The sequence below is a fragment of the Phlebotomus papatasi genome, chromosome 4, assembly GCF_024763615.1.
Source record: "Phlebotomus papatasi isolate M1 chromosome 4, Ppap_2.1, whole genome shotgun sequence".
NCBI lineage: Eukaryota > Metazoa > Arthropoda > Insecta > Diptera > Psychodidae > Phlebotomus > Phlebotomus papatasi.
In genome coordinates this window covers 1,366,261-1,386,728 of record NC_077225.1, presented here as the reverse complement: position 1 = coordinate 1,386,728, position 20,468 = coordinate 1,366,261, and the positions used below count along the sequence as shown (strand labels likewise).

General features: G+C 40.2%; 1 protein-coding gene across 1 annotated transcript; it reads left to right on the top strand.

Annotated features, from left to right (window-relative positions):
* Positions 1 to 860: 860 nt before the first annotated feature.
* Positions 861 to 6,784, top strand: LOC129808463 (uncharacterized). The gene is made up of 3 exons (XM_055858243.1): positions 861 to 1,509; positions 1,962 to 2,264; positions 3,009 to 6,784. The coding sequence occupies exons 1-3, from the start codon at positions 861 to 863 to the stop codon at positions 6,782 to 6,784; spliced, it is 4,728 nt and encodes a 1,575-aa protein (XP_055714218.1).
* The last annotated feature ends 13,684 nt before the right edge of the window (positions 6,785 to 20,468 follow it).

Sequence of the window (20,468 nt, the reverse complement as noted above, 5' to 3'; positions counted from 1 at the left end):
GCATTACTTAAGATTGAATTAGTAAAATTACAGTTATTTTACGGTTCTAAAATTTACTCTACCATGCAGTAACAAGAGCGACTCCAAATAACGGTTGTTGTGGAAACTGGCCGCTGTGTGGCGTTCGGGAAACAGTGGGGAAAATATTATTAGAGTTTGGAGGGAAAAGGTGTGGTGAATTTAGAACTGTCAAGCGAATAAAAAAAGGTGACGCACATTGTGAAATTCGAGAATAAAGTAAGAGAGTTTTTTTGGAAATTGTAAAAGGTTTTAATTTTGAGTACAACAAAATTTGGCGCCCAACGTGTGCCGGGCTGTTTGAAAAAATGAATCGTGAGTCCACACGTCTTGGCCAGGACGGTGGGAGTGAGACCAGAGCAAACCTCATTTTGAGGTTAGAAAAGACAAAACTTGAGATGGAGAGTCTCCGGGCGGCTGAACGTGAAATCAAGAGGCAAATTCAAGTCGAGGATATGGAGGAAGGAGAGTGCAGCTCACAGGAAGAAGAAATTCTGCCCGAATATCCATCTGAGCAGAAATATGTTGAAGGTACTTCCTTCCGGGAACTATCTACGATGCTCACGGAACAGAGCAAGAGTATGGCCCAGGCTATGTCAAGGCAGACGGGTCTAAAAGATCTACCCAAGTTCTCAGGGGATCCAGATGAATGGAGAATTTTTCTGGCACAGTATCGACGCTCCACCTCTATCTGTGGATATGATTCCACCGAAAATGTGGCAAGACTTGAGAAAAGTCTCACCGGAGAAGCCAGAGAGGCAGTAAAAGCGCTTCTGACATCACCAGCAAGCGCAGATGAAATCATCCAGATCTTATCCAGACGATTTGGGAACACTAGATAGATGTTACTGCGGCTGATCGACCAGGCCAAGAATATTGACGGACCAAAAGATGACAACCCCTTGAGTGTTGCAAAATTCGCCACAGCCGTGCACAACATCGCTGTGTCCCTGGAGCAGCTCGATGGGGGGCGATACTTAACATCAGTGAGTGTGGTAGACGACCTTGAGAGAAAGCTCACGCCCATAATGCGAATGCTGTGGTCTGAAGCGGTTTATAAAAGGACGAATTACACTGTGAAGGATCTCTCCCTTTGGCTGCAGCAGAGGGCCGAGGCGGCTCTTTCCATTGCCCCAATAAACACCACCAAATCTACTCGGTCAAATACCATCGCTCTTAAGGAACGCAAGAAGTCAAGTGTGCGTTCCGTCCTTTCTGTAGTCAGTCAGGGCGAAGAGAACACAAAGCGGGGATGTGCAAATTGTCAGGAGGATCACTACACAACAGTGTGCCCAAAATTGAAGGAGATAACTCCCGAAGGAAGATTCGTACGTGTAAGAGAGTTGAAGCTGTGCCTCAGTTGCCTCGGGAAAAATCACAGAATTGTTAATTGCTTCAGACGACGTCCGTGTGGTATTGAAGGATGTAAAAGGCAACACCATCGACTTCTTCATCAGAAAGTGGAGAAACCAGAAGAAAAGAAAGCAGAAGGTAACTAGTTCAATTTAAGGTTTTGAAATTTTTCAAGATATACGTTATGATTCATACAAATGTGAAATTTTTGTGAAAGTTTCTTGAGTGAATTGGAAAAGTTAATAATGTTCTTTAATATATTGAGTATGAATTCACTAGCCAAAATTTTGCTTAAAACTGAGAAATAACATTGAAAGAAGAGAAAATTTGATAAAGATATATTATTGATGGAGGGATGAAAATGTAGGAAAAATTGTGGGAGATGCAAGGAAGTGAAAATAATGAAATAAAGCATAAAAGAAATGGAAATATAACAAAGATTACTAAAATTTCAAACTTAAAAAAGGCAGTAAAATTATGGTTTCTAAAGGAAGAAATAAATAAATATAAATGTGAGGCATTGGTGGTTAGCCACACAGAATATATAAATTTGATTGGGAAAAATGGGAAACCTTTTCCGGCAATTGCAGAGGAAGTGGTAACCTATTTTTCAATTAACCTAGAACTTAAAGAAGGTCCTACACACAATGTGTGTCATGATCATTGGCACTGTGGTGGTGTCGGATCCGTAGAGGAAGTTGACTGGCCTTTTCCGGCAATCATTGCAGAGGAAGTAGCTTGTCATTTTCCGACGGAGAGTATACCAAAGCAAGTCAAGCATTTTAAAATGTTTGACTATTGGCACTGTGGTAGTGTCAGATCTGTAGAGGAAGTTGATGAGCCTTTTCCGGCACCTACTGCAGAGGAAGTGGATTATCATTTTCCGACAGATAGTAACCAAAGAAAGTCACAAACACTTTAAGTGTTGCGACTATTGACACTGTGGTAGTGTCAGATTCGTAGAGGAAGTTAACTGGTCTTTTCCGGCAACTCTTGCAGAGGAAGTGATTCAGTATTTTCCGACGGATTTAGGAACCAAGGCAAGTCGTAAATGCTACCAAGCGTTATGTCTATCGACACTGCGGGTGTAAGGTCCGTAGAGGAAACATACTAGCCTTTCCGGAAAGTTAAAAAAAAAAAATAAAATAAAATAAAATAAAAATAAGAGAGAGAAAACAAGGCTTAGTATTTTCTAACGGACAGTGAATAAAAGAGAAGTACATGACATTACCTAGATATCAATGCAGTAGTAGATAAAGAAAAAAGAAAGAAAATGTTGGTAATATGTCATGTAATGAGAATTGTGAATGATTAGACATTTAGAAACGGTTGTTATAGTCATTTCAGATGAGTCATCAGGGTCTGTGACGAATGCCTTACGGCATAACTACTTTGAAAGACTATACGCAACTGCAAACCGCACAGACAGAGGAATAGTTATGCTTAGAGTTGCCCCTGTAACATTGAGAAACAATCTATCGGGAGAAACTATGAATACTCTAGCCTTGTTAGACTCTGGAGCCACTGTGACATTGATAGAGAGCGCGACCGCGCAAAAATTGAATCTTGAAGGTTGAGTCTAATAAGTTTAATTATGTTTTCCTTCTTTGTAACTGTATTGATAAATAATTTGTTAGGTCGTGAAACGGAAATCAATTTACAATGGCTGGATAGTAATACCAGGCAAAGAAGTACTACAAAGGCAGTGACGTTTGATATCAAAGGATGGAGATCCAAAGATAAATGGTTTAATATTCCTCAATGTTACACCATTGATCAGTTAGAGTTGCCACAAGTTCACGTTCATCGTGAAGAATTGATACAAAGATTCCCTTATTTGGCAAAGGTCGAATTTAAGTCTATTACCGGGGATCGTCCTAAAATACTCATTGGGGAGGACAATGCAGGAATTACTGCAACCAAACAATTAATTCACGATTCGCTAAACAACCCAGTAGCTTCTTTGACGAATCTTGGCTGGATTATTAGCGGATCAACGGGCGAAACTTGTAAAAGGAAACGTTCTGTTGATGTAGTAGGTCATGCGTGTCAAGAATTGATAGAGCTTATCAAGCAGCACTACCAATTTGAGGACATTAAGATGAAAACTGAGAATTCCTTTTCTTTAAACAAAGATGAAAAGAAAGCACTAGAGATTCTGGAATCAGTCACAAGACGAGTTGGGAAACGGTTCGAAACGGGTCTCCTCTGGAAAACCCCGAAGCCTGAAATGCCAGATTCCAGAGCTGCTGCTTGGCGAAGACTTCAGCAAGTAGAGGCAAAGATGGATAAAGACCCAAAATTCAGAGATCAATACTCTGCAAAAATCCAAGATTATTTGTCAAAGGGTTACCTGGTCCCACTGGATGAACATGAGAAGGGTATGCCGAAAGAAAATGTGTGGTATCTGCCTCACTTTGGGGTGACAAACCCTAACAAACCAGGGAAGATACGTCTAGTTTTAGATGCAGCAGCAGAAGTGAACTCCATATCTTTAAATAATAGTCTTCTAAGTGGGCCAAATCTGACTATATCATTGACCGGGCTACTCATGCGATTTCGAATTGGTCAACATGGATTCGTTGGAGATATAAAGGAGATGTTTCATCAAGTACGAATCTTGCCAGAAGATCAGAATTATCAAAGGATACTGTGGCGAGGAAACTCTCGTGACACGTTTCCAGTTGAATATAAAATGACTGTCATGATTTTTGGTGCAACGTGTAGCCCAGCAGTAGCCTCATATGTAAAAAACAAGAACGCAGAGGAATATGCTGAAGAATTCCCAGAAGCCACCCGAGAGATAGTAGAGAATCACTATGTAGATGACTACTTAGGCAGTGCTGATGACGAAACCTCCGCGATAAAACTGATTAAAGATGTGGTTCACGTTCACAAGATGGGAGGGTTTCAGATAAGGAATTTCGTAAGTTCCTCACCCGTGATTATCAATGGACTTCCACCCGATCTACGGCTTCCGAAATTGAGTGTAGATTTAGATTTCGATAGTAAATTCGAGAAAGTCCTCGGGGTATGGTGGGAGCCTCTTACGGACGTTTTTTCATTCCGTAATCGAGAAAATGTGGATACAGAGAATTTGCCTACCAAACGTCAAGCCTTGAAAACACTAATGAAGGTATATGACCCTGTCGGTTTCGTAGCACAGTTTATCATAAGAGGCAGGATTATATTCCAACGTATTTGGAGATTTGGAACGGATTGGGATCAGCAACTTCCAGCTGAACTATGTCAGCAATGGAAAGCGTGGGTTGCACAATTAATCCATTTAAGTGATGTCGAAATTCCAAGATGCTATGCTCCATTGGAGTACAGGCAGGGCCGTGTAGAACTACATATCTTTACGGATGCCAGTGAAGATGCGTATGCAGCTGTAGCCTATTTTCGTTTCGTAAATTGCATGAAAATTCATGTTTCTCTAGTAACGGCAAAAGCAAAGGTTGCACCACTCAAATCAGCATCAATCCCTCGTTTGGAACTTGAAGGTGCAGTACTCGGATGTAGACTTATGCAGGTGATTCAAGGGGAAACCAAAATTGAAATCGATAGAAAGGTCTTTTGGACGGATTCAGTTGTCGTGCTGAATTGGATTAGAGCGGATTCTCGAAGCTATAAGCCCTTTGTGGGAAACCGGGTCGGAGAGATACAAGAGGTTACTAATCCTGACGAGTGGAAATGGCTACCAACTGACCTCAATGTGGCAGATATTGCTACAAGGGATACAGGAAATACCGACTTCTCTCCGGAGTCAACATGGTACAGTGGTCCTGAATTTCTGTACAAAAGTGAGAGCGAATGGCCACAACAAAGAGAGTCATCAGAGTTTGTAGCTGCCACCATCAAACATAGTTGGGAACCCGTGATTGATAGCAAAAACTATATGCGTTGGAGTCATATTCATAGAGTGATGACATACGTGTATCGATTCCAGCGAGCTTGTAGGGAGAAATGGAGAACAATCGGTCATTCCCAACTGGGAAGCTCAGTCATCTTGAGTGCCACAGATTGGGAAGGAGGGCTTAGGTATTTACTGCTCCATTCGCAGAGAGAAAGTTTTGGAATGAGCATGAGCTCTGAGTCAAGGACAGGCGAACTTCAACTTCTAAACGTCCCTAGAGGAAGTTCATTGTACAAGTTCAATCCTGCCATCGACTCGTGTGGTATAATGAGAGCATCAGGCCGTTTGAATAACATGCCCCTGGTGAGGGAGGATTTTAAAAACCCAATCCTGCTTCACGCAGATAATCGTATTGTTCAGCTGCTGCTTGAAGATTTTCATGTTCGTCTGGAGCACTGGAGAGCGGACTTTGTACTTGCTGAGCTCCGTCAGCGATATGAAATCATCAAGGGACGTGCTACTCTTAAACGTCTACAGAGAGGATGCAAGACATGCCAAGTATCGAAAGCCAAACCGCAGATTCCTCTTATGGGGCAACTGCCTTCAGAACGTTTGAGTATGCATGTCGTTCCGTTTACCAACACAGGATGTGATATGTTTGGACCGTTATACGTCAAGAGTGGAAGAAGCGAGGTTAAAAGATACGGTATGATCTTCACGTGCATGACGACACGCGCCATTCATTTGGAGTTATGTTGTTCCCTTAGCACGGATTCCTGTTTGTTGGCTCTCAGAAGATTTTTCGGACGAAGAGGAAATCCTGCAAAGATCATATCGGACAACGGAACTAACTTTCGAGGTGCAGCTAGAGAACTGAAGGAAGCAGCAGCATCTTTGGATCACGCCAAGGTCAAAGCAAAACTCGCTAAGATGAATATTGAATGGGACTTCAACCCACCCTACTCGCCTCACATGGGCGGCTGCTGGGAAAGATTAATAGGACCTGTGAAGCGGGCATTGAAGCAATCTGTTGAGATTACTAAACATCCACCAAGTGAAGAGGTCTTGCACACTCTTCTGGTCGAAGCAGAACACCTAGTCAACAGTCGTCCACTTCTTGAGTTGACGGATTCTGGTGAAGTGCTGACTCCAAACCATTTCCTCATACATCGGCAATCTGGACTCACTCCTGGGGGGATCTTTGAAGATCAGGATTTAATCCTCCGCAAAGAATGGAGAAAGTCTCAGCGCCTCGCCGATCACTTTTGGCAAATATGGCGAAAACATTATGCTCCAACCTTGACCCACAGACCTAAGTGGAGAGAATCTGGTCAACCAATTATTGAAGGAGATAGAGTGGTCATCATGGAACCCAATACAGAACGCAATCAATGGATATTTGGACGAGTCATTAAAGCGATCCCAGCGATGGACGGACATGCTCGAACCGCAACGATTCGACTAGAAGACGGAAGTGAGTGTGTACGTCCGGTGACTCGCCTTGCTGTGATTAGGCCACCTCCACTCGTTATGGATGATGACGGAATTGGGGAATAGCTCCCCAATCCGGGTGGGAGGATGTTGTGGAAACTGGCCGCTGTGTGGCGTTCGGGAAACAGTGGGGAAAATATTATTAGAGTTTGGAGGGAAAAGGTGTGGTGAATTTAGAACTGTCAAGTGAATAAAAAAAGGTGACGCACATTGTGAAATTCGAGAATAAAGTAAGAGAGTTTTTTTGGAAATTGTAAAAGGTTTTAATTTTGAGTACAACAACGGTATTTTTCCGTGCAAAAAATGACGCGCAAAAAACAATGCATTTGGCGTCCTTCTCTAGCGCATAGGTACGAAATCGACGTACACACTTTCAATGAAAACGTTAAGTGCACTTCACAACTTTGTATTGCATTACGACTGTAGACAATATTTTCTCAACAATTCTTCACATTTTCCATCGTTTTCTACTACGTTCTATGTAAATTTCTCTAATTTTTTCCTAATTCACTACACACATTTGCGAAGATTTTTGCCGTTCGCCTATTGCTGAATGAGCCATCCGACATGTCGAAAATTTTCCGATTGGATGGCAACAACACAAAAAAATCTTTTAAAATTTTCACTAAATAGGTCTTTTCGCCACAAAATTTTAATCACAGGATACTCCAGAGACTGGAGCAAACTCCTAAATCACAAAATTTCATTTTGCAAAAAAAATGTTTGTGTGTTTATCATGCAAAAAATTGCCTAATTTTCACTTAACTTCTGTCGGCACTGTACTTTTTAGAATCACAACACACATCTCTACTGAAGGAGCTTTTCCCCCCAATGTACACTATTATATTGTTGAGAAAACACGCGAAATTATCAATTACTTTGCGAATTCACAGCTCTGAATAGTTCTATTTGCCATTTGACAAGTGAAATTTCCCCTCAAATATATCCAGTGAGGAGAAGAATTTTTATTAGTACACTGGAAGTCGGCGTCATATTTTAGTCGTAGGTCGGTAATTTCAGAGTTATTATGACGCCAAATGACTTCCGTAATTACCGTCATATTATTCCCCCACTGGTAAAAAAAGGTGGATCATTTTGATTCATTCGCGATCCTTTTGGTGAATCAAATATGATCCATCATTTCAAATGTTTCATTTCGATCCTTTTTTGAAAGATCATTTTGATCCATTGCAAAAGAATCAAATTTTGATACTTTGAATGCTTCACTTTGAGGAGCTTTTCAATGGATCAGTGAATGATACTCTAAAATTGATCAAATGGAACTTTTAAAATGATGACTTTTTAATCTTTTTTAAATGTAATGCATTTGCCCTTCAAAACAAATTAAAAGAAAAAACATATATTAGATGAGATCATATATTCTGTCAGTAGAAGAGGTAAAAAGTTTGGAGTGGTATATCTCAGCTCCTGATGAACATAATTGGATGAGTGAACTATTGTTGGAAAGCTTGGTTCATTAGTCTTCAGAATCTGGTATATGTAATTGGCTATGGGTAAATCATGGTGATCCAGAACCATTTATGTCGAAGAAGACACTTTTTGCAACGTCTTTTTTAGCCATCTACTTCTGGGACCAGGAGTGACCCACAATTCTCGCACTTGGACTGTTCGTTAGAGGAACTCAAAGGGTATAATTTGTAGAAGAAACTTTTTTTTTGGACATCTTACTTTTTTTTATTCATCGACTTTTGCAAGAATTTTAACATTTTACACGCAAGGAAAAAATTACAAAAATCCTAAGAGAGTGGTTTCTGGAGGGGAAGGATAGACGTGGGGATGAAATTGATATGATATTTGGATTCCTTGGATCAACTTATGGGGGAGTACTTAGAACATTCCAAGTCGATATCTTCATTAGTTTGTCCAGAAAATAAGATAGAAGGATTTCTGTCATTTTTTTCTATGCGTATAAAATGTTAAAATTCTTGCAAAAGTCGATGAATAAAAAAAAGTAAGATGTCCAAAAAAAAAGTTTCTTCCACAAATTATACCCTTTGAGTTCCTCTAACGAACAGTCCAAGTGCGAGAATTATGGGTCACTCCTGGTCCCAGCAGTGAATGGTCAAAAAAGACGTTGCAAAAAGTGTCTTCTTCGACATAAATGGTTCTGGATGACCATGATTTACTCATAGCAGACTACATATACCAGATTCTGAAAGCTAATGAACCAAGCTTTCCAACAATAGTTCACTCATCCAATTATGTTCATCAGGAGCTGAGATATACAACTCCAAACTTTTTACCTCTTCTACTGACAGAATATATGATCTCTTCTAATATATCTGAAATATTTCCAGATATGCGCTTCTAAATGTTCTGAAGCTTGAACGTAGAGTAAAAAACGCTTTTTACACAATGAAAATCTAAGGACTTTTTTTCACTATTTGATCAACAGAAAGTTCTCTCTTTCCGGGGGTGGAACACCGACAAAATTACTTGGAATTGTACAAATCCGTGCAACTGATGATTATTTTAATTTTCGCTTTATTTACTCACTTTTGGCAAATTTTTCACGTTTTCACAAGTCTCCAAACTTAATCCTTTTTTACCTACAACATTATAATTTGTAGAAAAGCGCCACTAAATATCTAAAAGGACACAAATTCCACGACAAGCGCACCCCGTTTATTTATGCGCTCAGCGAGTGTCAGTGACTGTCACTGACGTCACTGAAAGTGGCGTGATTATCCAAGTGATCCATTCAAATGTATCACTTTTGACATATCGTACCAAATTTTCAATCGCTGAAATATCATGGTTAAAATTTTAAAGCTATCAGTTTTATAGTTTAGACACGTTCCCCTTATATGAGCAGATACAGTAAACACATTTTTTACTGTTTTAATGGTTTTATTTAGTAAGAAAATTTATGGAAGATAATCGCAATAATGATCCAATTGAAATGTTCAATTTGATCCATTTGAATGTATCCCATATTTTCTATATTTTTAGCGTAATATCCTGAAGATTGAAAATAGTTGTCTCAAAAATGTCTCATTCTGCCTTGTTATAATATTCCTTTAAACCTAAAAACTCATTTTCGCTATTTTCCTTTTATTAGTTGGCAGAAAAATATTCTTGAACATCGATCTTTCTGAAATGATCGACTCGAGGAACCTTTCAATGTATCATTGAATGTGATCCTTTACTTGGATCACTGAAGTGATTCATTAAAGAAGAATCAATTCAATTCAAGTGATTTGATGAAAATGAACCTTTTAGGCCATGATTCTTTTGAAATGATCCATGGTGATCCATTCATTTTTACCAGTGCCATTTTCCGTCATTCGACTCTCTGACGACCGTCATAAGACCCGTTTTTGGAATCCAGAATACATACATCCAACGGTAATCTTACTCCAAATTGCTATTTGGGTAAAGAATTTATAAATTGTGAAAATATGTGTTTCTTTTCTTTCAATGATCATCTGTTGGTGATCTTCATTTTTCATTGAGGTGCTACAATTGCATCGCACACCCAAGACTTTTTTCCCGTGTTGCTTCCTCCGTCTGAAGGAATCAAATTCTCGAGCTCAGCGATAGCCACACTCTTTCTCATATGATAGCGAGCGCGCGAAAAGGTCTCATATTGCATTTGCATTTTTCCACACTTGGACACTGCAGAGGAAAAATTATTATGAAGAATCTCACCTAAAATTTCATTCACTAACTGCTTAGGAAAGACCTCTGACAAATCTTCTATCATGCCACGAGTGGTATAATGGATAAGGTATTGGACTCGCAACCGAGAGGCCCCGTGATCAATTCCCATGGATGGCAGATCTTTTCTCATATAAATTATATAAGCAGAAAAAAATTACATGAGAAAGAGTCCACCAAAGTAATTTCCGTTAATTTAAAATATTCAAAATGTCCATCAAAAAGCGCACTATCAAAAAGTTTTAAAGTTCTAAAAAGTTCAAGATGGCCGTCTCAAATCTCACAAAAAGTTCAATATGGACTCTGAAACGATTTACATTCAAACTCTAAACTCCGTGACGTCACTAACAGCATTCTGCTCCATAACATCATAGTGCTCAATCACATCATCGTGCTCAATCACATCATCGTGCTCAATCACATCATCGTGCTCAATCACATCATTGTGCTCCATCACATCATCGTGCTCAATCACATCATTGTGCTCCATATTCACTTAAAATTTAAGTTAAAAATCAAAAATGTGAGGAGCGGGGAGGGGGAGCGGGGAGGGGGAGCAGGGGGGAGCAGGGGATTGGCCTGATGGTAGCACATCGACCAGAGCCCCCACCCTCTGTGACGTCGCCAACATCATCGTGCGCAATCATGACGTCAGCCACATCATTCTGCGCGCACGCCCATTTGAATCAGCGACTATGCTATTTACATCACTCTGCGCAATCCTTACTACTCACGATATAGTGTCGAGAGCTCTGGAACCTTGAGTGTTTTAATTTTGGATTAAACCACCTTACCGACGCTCACCGGAAGGACAATTTTATCCTGAAAAACAAAATAGAAGTCTCACCGTCGGTCTCATCTACCAGAAATTAGAATAAGTAAATACCATATCGTATGCTCAAAAGCATATGATTTGTTCCGCTTTGATTCTGAGCTTCTAATTTATTTTTAATAAGTATTTTTAATTTTAATCTTTTGTTTCACCTTTTACTTTTCGTCTTGCTGTTTTATTTACCTGTACCATATGTTTCTTACTTACCTCAAAGAAAATATTAAAATCACACAAACATAGTACACAAAGCAATATTAAAAATGTTTAGACGGTTGTTGCATTATTTTTTGTTTAACTACACACTGAATAGATCGATAGCTAATTTTATTCTTCACATTACTTTGCGAGTGTTTTAGAGGATTCTATTAAATATATTGTTATTTGGAAAAAAATGAATTTAAGATTTAGGTGGAAAAGACGAAAATTCTAAGGTTTCATGAAATCGATGGATTACATATTCTGCTCCCGTACTATAGAAAAGTTCGAGCACAGTGCAAGAGAATTTCATTTCGGTGTGTGTTGAGCGTGTGAACTGCGCATGCGCCTGAAGTGTTTTTTCTCCTCTCTTCGCTCACTCCAATGAACTCACTGGAGTGAGCGCGAGAAAAAGTGTCGCGCGCAGATGATGTTTCACTGTGTGCGTGGCATGAAAAACGCTGAGATAGTCTAATGGGTTTCTCTAATAGGAGCGACAGAGAAAAATATACAAAACTATTTTAAGTGGGGGCCGTACGATGGCCACAAAGTCGTTAATTTTTGAACAAGTTTGAATGATTCAAAGTGGCGTCATCTTGAGTGGGCAGCTCGGACCCTATCATTCCACCACTATAGGTTACACTATGGTAAAATTAAGTTTTTGTAATGAAATTTGTGTATGGAAAAATTTGTGTGAGAACTGTCAAAATTTCATTGTTCACTATTGAAATTTTCCTAAGATTTTAGTCATTTTTCGCATTTCTAACTGTCTAATTGTCATCTAGAATCATTCATTGGATTCTTAAAATATGCCTCAGTCGTAAAAAATGAGGAATAATTATGTAATAACAGAAAACAGAGGAAGCATCATGTAAATTAGAAAAATTGACGATGCAACTCTTGGCCATTTGCTTAAGAGAAGTAAGCAAGTTCGTGGCGCAGACGGAAAGCACGAGACCATCAACGCAAAGGTTAGGGGTTCAAGTCTCAGACCCCTCTCTTCATATTTTTCTTTTTTTGTTCCTTTTTTTCTTAGTTTAATACAGAGACTTTTCACAGATAATACAAATAAACCGAACAAAATTCCTCTACAATCAAAATTATAGACAGGAAGCCATTTTATAAAATTGACAATACACAACTTTGCCAATACACAACATTGCCAATACACAAACTTCACAACCATAGCGCTCGTGCAAAAATTACCAACGATAGTGGTTGTAATTTTTTTTACTGTGTAGCTTACCATCTTTCGCGAGTTGAATGTTGGTCAGTTTCCTCTCGAATTCCTCGTAACAGTCAGTAGCATTGATGTAGGTGGTTAAAATGTCAATGCGCACTCGGTTGTGGTCTATTCCAACATACCAGTTGGCCATTTCACCTATGGCCTCGTTGATCTGCATGATTTTTTCATCAAATTTCCGAAGTTTGTTTTCTATTATGGTGTTGAACAGATCCACCTTTGCACTCAGCATCAATGATTGTTGCTTGATCAGCTTCTGTGTGTCTTCCTGTCTCTCCTTGAGTTGATTAATGCTTGCATATACTTGATCATTAACTCCAAAGAGATATGTCACTGCTTGGCCAAGTAATCCACGTTTTTTGCGTACACCTTGTTTTTTCTGATATACGGTTGATTTCCTCAAGTAAATAATCCCTCTTATGTTGGAGGTGATTGATGTTATGTGTGCAAGTAGTATCAGCGTCCGACACGGCTTCGCTTGCCATTTTGCAGGCCAATGACATCTTGTCCCAGATTGCGTTGATTAGTTCCTGATCTCTTTGAAATTCAGCTGTTGTGTATGTGATTTCCACTTGAAGATTCCCACGTTGTAGACGTGCAATCCCCATCTATTAGGAAAACCGACGCATTATCAATTCTTGAGAGTTAATCCGGTGTTCGTCGGGTGGGAGAGGAATAGCCCAGAATAAAAGTCTTTTCTTCCCAAAGCTTTCGGTGCACTACGCACCTTCTTCAGTGGCTGAAGGAAATATTTTTATTCAAAAATTAATATTGATTTACATTAACTCTTTTTCACACTTACTCGAAAATGTCACAATACATCTGGGGCAACGTCTTAATTCGGGACAGAACGGATGTCTTCATTGGGTACAGATATCACGAGTCACACACTTAACAAAAATTCTACAGCGAGAGTCTCCTATTTTTCGTGGGTATAAGCCGACGTTAATTGCAATCAACAATAGGGAAAACCGGAAGTCGTCGGGAAGAGATAATCACTCAGGGAAACACATCAACTATCATCAGAGCTTTCGGCTCGGTCTCCAAGCCTTCATCAGTGGTCAAGTCTTGTAATCTTTCTCTGAGACTCGTTCAGGGTTTTGGTCAGGATTACACCAGGGCATAAAAGGGAATGGGGGCACTTTTCTTACACTGTATTTGACAAATTTTTGTATTAATTTGGCACAATTTTTGGATCTTATATTTCGTCTTCACTATTGCTGGGAATTTCTCTTTGTTAGTTGCTATTTCTCATATGAACAAAATATTTACGTACAAAAAGAAGGTGTAGCAATGGGCTTGCCCATAAGCCCTATCATAGCCGACATTGTGATGCAAAGGGCCCTCAACACAATTTTAGAGGGATGTTTTAATTATTTATTTATTTATTTAATTACAATGCGTGCTACTGAGATTAAATCCCTTGAAAACACAGAGATAGCTTGAACAAGTAAAGAGACAGTTAGCGTCTACCGCCGTCTTAGCGTTGGTGACCAACCTCCAGAGCAAAACGGTGGAAAAGCTCCTTCGCAGGTTGTATAAGCCGTCTGAGCCAACTAAGTTCAAAAGTACAAGTTAAACAGAGAATAAAGCCAGTGATAAGCCTAGATCAGCTTATAGAGGTGTGATTCCTTCCTTGCAAAATCGGATTGTGGCAAACTCGAACGATATTTTATACATTAAATTGTATGAGAAATGCATAAAAGTATCTGAAAATCTTTAAAGTCGATTATCTCGGAACCTATGAGAGATGAAGGCCTCAAACTTTACATCCATTTAGAGCCTCTTTCAGGCTTGATATGTGCAAATTTTCACTGGAAAATTAAGAAAATTGGACGAGAAATGCATAAAAGTGTCTGAAAATCTTTAAAGTTGATTATCTCGGAAACTATGAGAAATAGAGGCCTCAAATTTTACATCCATTTAGAGCCTCTTTCAGGCTTAATATGTGCAAAATTTCACTGGAAAATTAAGAAAATTGGAAGAGAAATGCATAAAAGTGTCTAAAAATCAATAAAGTTGATTGTCTCGGAAACTATGAGAGATAGAGGCCTCAAACTTTACATCCATTTAGAGCCTCTTTCAGGCTTAATATGTGCAAAATTTCACTGGAAAATTAAGAAAATTGGACGAGAAATGCATAAAAGTGTCTAAAAATCAATAAAGTTGATTGTCTCGGAAACTATGAGAGATAGAGGCCTCAAACTTTACATCCATTTAGAGCCTCTTTCAGGCTTAATATGTGCAAAATTTCACTGGAAAATTAAGAAAATTGGAAGAGAAATGCATAAAAGTGTCTGAAAATCTTTAAAGTTGATTATCTCGGAAACTAATGAGAGATAGGGGCCTCAAACTTTACATCCATTTAGAGCCTCTTTCAGGCTTAATATGTGCAAAATTTCACTGGAAAATTAAGAAAATTGGAAGAGAAATGCATAAAAGTGTCTGAAAATCTTTAAAGTTGATTATCTCGGAAACTAATGAGAGATAGAGGCCTCAAACTTTACATTCATTTAGAGCCACTTTCAGGCTTAATATGTGCAAAATTTCGCTGCCCGTAAAAATCCGCGAAAAATTTCGCGACCCGCAAAAATCCGCGAAAAATTTCGCGAGCCGCGAAAATCCGCGAAAAATTTCGCGGCACGCGAAAATCCGCGAAAAATTTCGCGACTCGTGAAAATCCACGAAAAATTTCGCGACCCGCGAAAATCCGCGAAAAATTTCGCGGCCCGCGAAAATTCGCGAAAAATTTCGCGGCCCGCGAAAATCCGCGAAAAATTTCGCGACCCGCGAAAATCCGCTGGTATATATAAACATATATACTATGTTTATATGCATGTATATATATATTTATACATCTACATATAGAGGGAGTGAGAGAGAGGGAGAAATAGCGCAATACCATGTGTGACGCCGCTTCTCCCGCTTTTTTCCCCACCTGACGCTACGAGCAAAATTTACTTAAAATTGCAATCTTTAAATTGAAATATCTCGAGAAATCATGGAGCGATCTCCAAATTTTTTTTTTAAATTGGTCTACTCAAGTAGCGCTACAACATGAACATAAAATAATTCAAATTGCATAAGCCAGTTTCGAGATAAACTATAAAAACCGGTTTTAAACCGGTTTAGAACCGGTTTTTCAAAAATCTAAAATCATAGAAATTATCGTACGCGCAAGTAGATATATTTAAAAAAAAAATTATGAAGATATCTCTTTCCAAACCGGAGATATCGCGTACTACGGACGGCCGGACGGCCGGCCGGACCCGAAAATGGCGGACTATCATTTTTGGCATCAGGGATGTTCAAAACATATACCCTGTGAATTTCAGCTCGATCGGAGCACTTTTAGAAAATCGGAGTATCACAATAGGTGTGATTATGAAAGAATCACACCTAGAAGCAAAGAGAAACAAAGACGCAAGAAAAGACATAAGGAAAAAGAATTCAAGACGACAGAAAGGATCGAATGAGTTGCCGCCTCTTCTCTCTGGGCAGTTCATTCCAGAGAGTCAACCCCTTAACAAAGAGTGAGCTATGAAGAATGCGGCTCCCCGACCTCCGAACGACGAGACAGGAAGACCTGGCTGACGAACCAGGTTGAAGCAGCTCAGCAAGATAAAGAGGCTGACGATAAAGAAGTAAGCGACATAAAAAATCGACTGCGCGCGACTGCAGGTAGAGCGGAAGAGTCTGTCCAAGTACCACTTTATAGTATTGGGAAACGTGGTCATAAGGACGAAGCGTGAAAATAAAACGAATGCAGTTATTAAATGTTACGGTCAAGCGACGCAGCGAAGCTTTGTCACATGAAAAAGAGAGCTCAGCACCATAGGAAAAGAGGGGAAGGAGCAGGGCACGAACTAAAAGTAGTCGAATATCCTGAGGGATAAAGAATTGATGTCTCCGAATTGTAAAAAGGGAAAAATTCACTCTCCTACATATGTAGGAGATGTGGTCGTCCCAGGCTAAAGAATCATTGAAAATGACTCCAAGATTCTTTGCCTTTTGGACGAAAGGGATAATCTCACCATTAAGATAAAGAGGACTAGGAGAGGGACGGGATCTACCACACGAAATAGACAAAGCTTGTGACTTTTTGAGGTTCAAGATCAATTGATTAGAACTGGCCCAACAACTTACTGTTGTTGTAAGAAGGCCATTCGCCTCGGAAAAGCAGTCGTCAGGCGTGTCCAAATTGCCAAAGCAATAAATTTGCAAGTCATCTGCGTAAAAATGATATTTATGATTACCAAGAGTGTTAGCAAGATCATTAATATACAGGGAAAAGAACAGTGGTCCGAGAACAGACCCCTGCCCAATTCCTTTGGTAAGTGGTAAAGGGGAAGAAATGGAATCATCCAATTTGACCGATTGTGTCCGACCAACAAGATAGGATTTAATTAGTTTAATACTAGGTGCAGAGAAAAAGAAAAGCTGTTGAAGCTTTGAAAGAAAAATGTAATGATTGATGCTATCAAATGCCTTAGAGAAGTCAAGTAGGATTAACAGAGCAAATTGCTTATTATTCAATGCTGTGCACACATCGTGATTGACGCGCAATAATGCACTAGTAGTACTGTGGTGCTTGCGAAAACCAGACTGAAAACTAGTCAGCAAGTTTCTTTGCATCAAGTAGTCCTCAATCTGGTTCTTCAGGATGATCTCCAAAGGCTTGGACAAGCAGGGCAAGATACTGATAGGACGAAAATCACTAACAGCTACAGGATTAGAAGTTTTAGGTATGGGCGTAACTAATGCGTGTTTCCAAACATCAGGGAAGTAAGAACATGTGATGCAGAAGTTATATAGCTCACAAATGTAAGGTAAAATTATAACGAGTAGACCCTTAAGGAATCCAATTGGAAACCCGTCGTGTCCGCAGGCATTAGAAGTAACTTTTGAAAAAGCAGCGAGCACCTCGCCAGTATCAACACATCTGAAAGAGAAGGATGGAGACACGTCATTACCGGACAGGGGAATCGGGGTGCTAGGAGGTATATCACCACCAGTGAAAAAATTATTCAATACATCAGCCGTGAAACTCATCGGACTATCCTTTAACGACTTAGCAGTAATACCTAATTGGTTGATGTTGGTCCAAAGCTTTTTTGAAGGTAAATTAGGATTTAGTTGATTAGAGAAGTAATTTTGCTTGGAAGATACAATCATCCTTTTTACAATACGCCTAAGCGAGCGATATTTAAGTAGATCCGATTCTAAGTGACTACGACGCCAGCGCCTGTAGTATCTATCACGCTCTTTAGATTTATAGACAATGGCTGAATTCAGCCAAGGCGCAGAATCAGGGGGAATTAAAATTTTTCTGACCGGTACGTGCTTAACATATAAGAAGGAAACCAGAGAGTTAAAATATTGGACTCGCTCGGATACATCAGGAATAAAACTGAGAATATCCCAGTTCAACAGAGAGGCATCGTAAAGTACCGAATCCCAGTTTATTTTCCCGAGAGATCTCACGTCTTTGAATTGAAGTGGTTGACGAGTAGAAGGGATCTTAAGAGACACAAAAATCAAATCGTGATCAGAGATAACAGGCACACTGTGCTGACCAAACTTAGAAACAAAGCACAAGTCACTTTCTCTCATCAAGAAAATGTCAAGAAGAGCATTTACTCGTGTAGGATTAAAGGATGGATAGTGAAGGCTATGGGAAGTGATTAAATGCTTGAGCTCCTTACAAATGGGAGAAGAAACTAACAAGTTTATATTTAAATCACCAGTTATTAAAAAATGAACAAAACCAATTAAATGGTCCATAAGCAAGTTGAGAGGTTCAATTGAGGTTACGGGGGGTGGATAATATGTGACAGCAATAGTCAAAGAGCGATTTTTAGCAGTAAGTGTAATTAAAAGAAACTCAAGGCGATCAAAATTACCACGGTTGACGATTTTTGCATCAATATTTACAGAGACATACACAGCAACACCTCCACCACGCCCGAAGCCACGATCATGTCGATATAGCTTAAAACCATTAATAGAAAGTGAACGATTAGTATCAAATTCATCGAGCCAGGTCTCCGTGAGACAGAGCACCGAAATCGAAGAGCCGCACAGAAGCAACCGCACCTCGTCCAAATGACGTCTTAAACTACGTACATTCAAGTGAATTACGTTAAAGTTACTTGAGGGTAGAGAATTAAAATTAGGAAGGCTCAGAAATGTACTATAAGATGAAGATACCATTGAAGAAGTCGAGAGAGCGCAAAGCTGACTAACAGAATCAGACGATGAATTGCCGTTGAGAGAAGCAGGTGAGTGATGACCGGTAACATGCTGAAGTTCATCATCCAAGGGGCCACCCAGAACAGTCAAGTTGTCTAGGACTGTACATACTGCGCGGGAGCACCCCCTCCCCGATCTGTCTGCAACCTTGGACGAAAAGAAAATTCATCATACAGGACGCCATCCGGCCAAAAACCATCCTCAAGTGCCTCGCGAAACTCATCAGTGGTGAGCTGGATTTTATAAGATGCAATTCGCCTAGTGGTATCAGACGGAAGTGCCTTGGTCAGTCTCACACACACGGGCGTCCGCTTGAAAGTCAGTTTATCCTTCACATAGCCGATAAATTTTTTAGTAGGAATTCTATTTGCAATTCGAGTAACGAATAGCCATTTGTATCTCGGTACAGTCGGTAAACGCTCACAAACACCACCAGATCCCATACGGAGAGTCCTCCTCGTAGTATATCCACCAGGCGGAACCCTGCTAGGAGGCAATTCACTGTCCAAGGGGGCATTAGGATCACTCCGTAGATTAGGCACAGTTAGGGAATCAAGTGCAGTTGAGGGACCCGGTATCGGGAGGGGATGACCGGCATCCTCATCCCTCTCAATATCAGCAATGTTCCTGGACAAGTCGGGGTCGATGCGATTTCCCCCGGGCCAATGGTACGAAACACCATCCATAGATCGTCTCGGGGAAGAATGAGATGGCTCACAGGCGCGGACCTCAAGCACGCTTAGTCGTGCTGCGAGAGCAGAGATAAGGGCGCGTAAGGAAGCATTCTCTTTTTCCAAACTTTCACAACGTGAGGCAAGCAGGGAGACGTCAGACTCCATCTGATCGAGGCGGCTCTCCAGTCCAGAGGATCGATTGAGAGTTCTTGAGCCGTCGACACCCACACTGTCCCTCGAGAAGCACCGCCGACACACCCAAGAAAACCATCCCGCTCTAGCTGCCTCAATGTCCTCCACAGACACCCTCGGCTCCACACAATTACCATGAAACCACAAAGCGCATCCCCCAGAGCACAGAATGCCAGGTGCAAACTTGAGATTAACTTTGCCACTGCAAACATTGCAGACTCCCGGAGTATTGCGAGTTGATTTTGATTCAATGGGTTTAGAGTCACCAGGCATGATAGAAGCTAAAAGCGCGACCCTGATCGGAAATACAGCTCCAGAAAGCCTCCAACAGACGTGCGTGTGCGCAATGATACAATGTGTGTCAGTTCGAAGGCACAAAAAGATACTTTCGATGAAACACAAAGAAAAAGCGCCAGAAAAGTGCTCAGTTTTAAGAAAGAAAATGGAAAATACCTGTGTAGTGGGGGCAAACAAATAAGCTCCCCACTGATTTCCCACGAAGCCTTTTCTTTCTAATTCAAATCAGGAATGGTCACAGACGCTCAAGGTGCTCAACTGGAAAAGCCGGGTGCATAATACGAAACACAACTCGAGCCAGTCACCGTAATCCCTGAGAATGTTCACTGAGAATTGGGCTGGTTCGAAAGTATGTTGACGATTTACTCATCACCATCCATTCCG

Coding starts and splice junctions, on each gene's coding strand:
- LOC129808463 (XM_055858243.1), top strand. CDS start 861: ATGTTACTGCGGCTGATCGACCAGGCCAAGAATATTGACGGACCAAAA. Junction 1,510..1,961: donor AGAAGAAAAGAAAGCAGAAG/GTAACTAGTTCA, acceptor CGGCAATTGCAG/AGGAAGTGGTAACCTATTTT. Junction 2,265..3,008: donor TTATCATTTTCCGACAGATA/GTAACCAAAGAA, acceptor ATAATTTGTTAG/GTCGTGAAACGGAAATCAAT.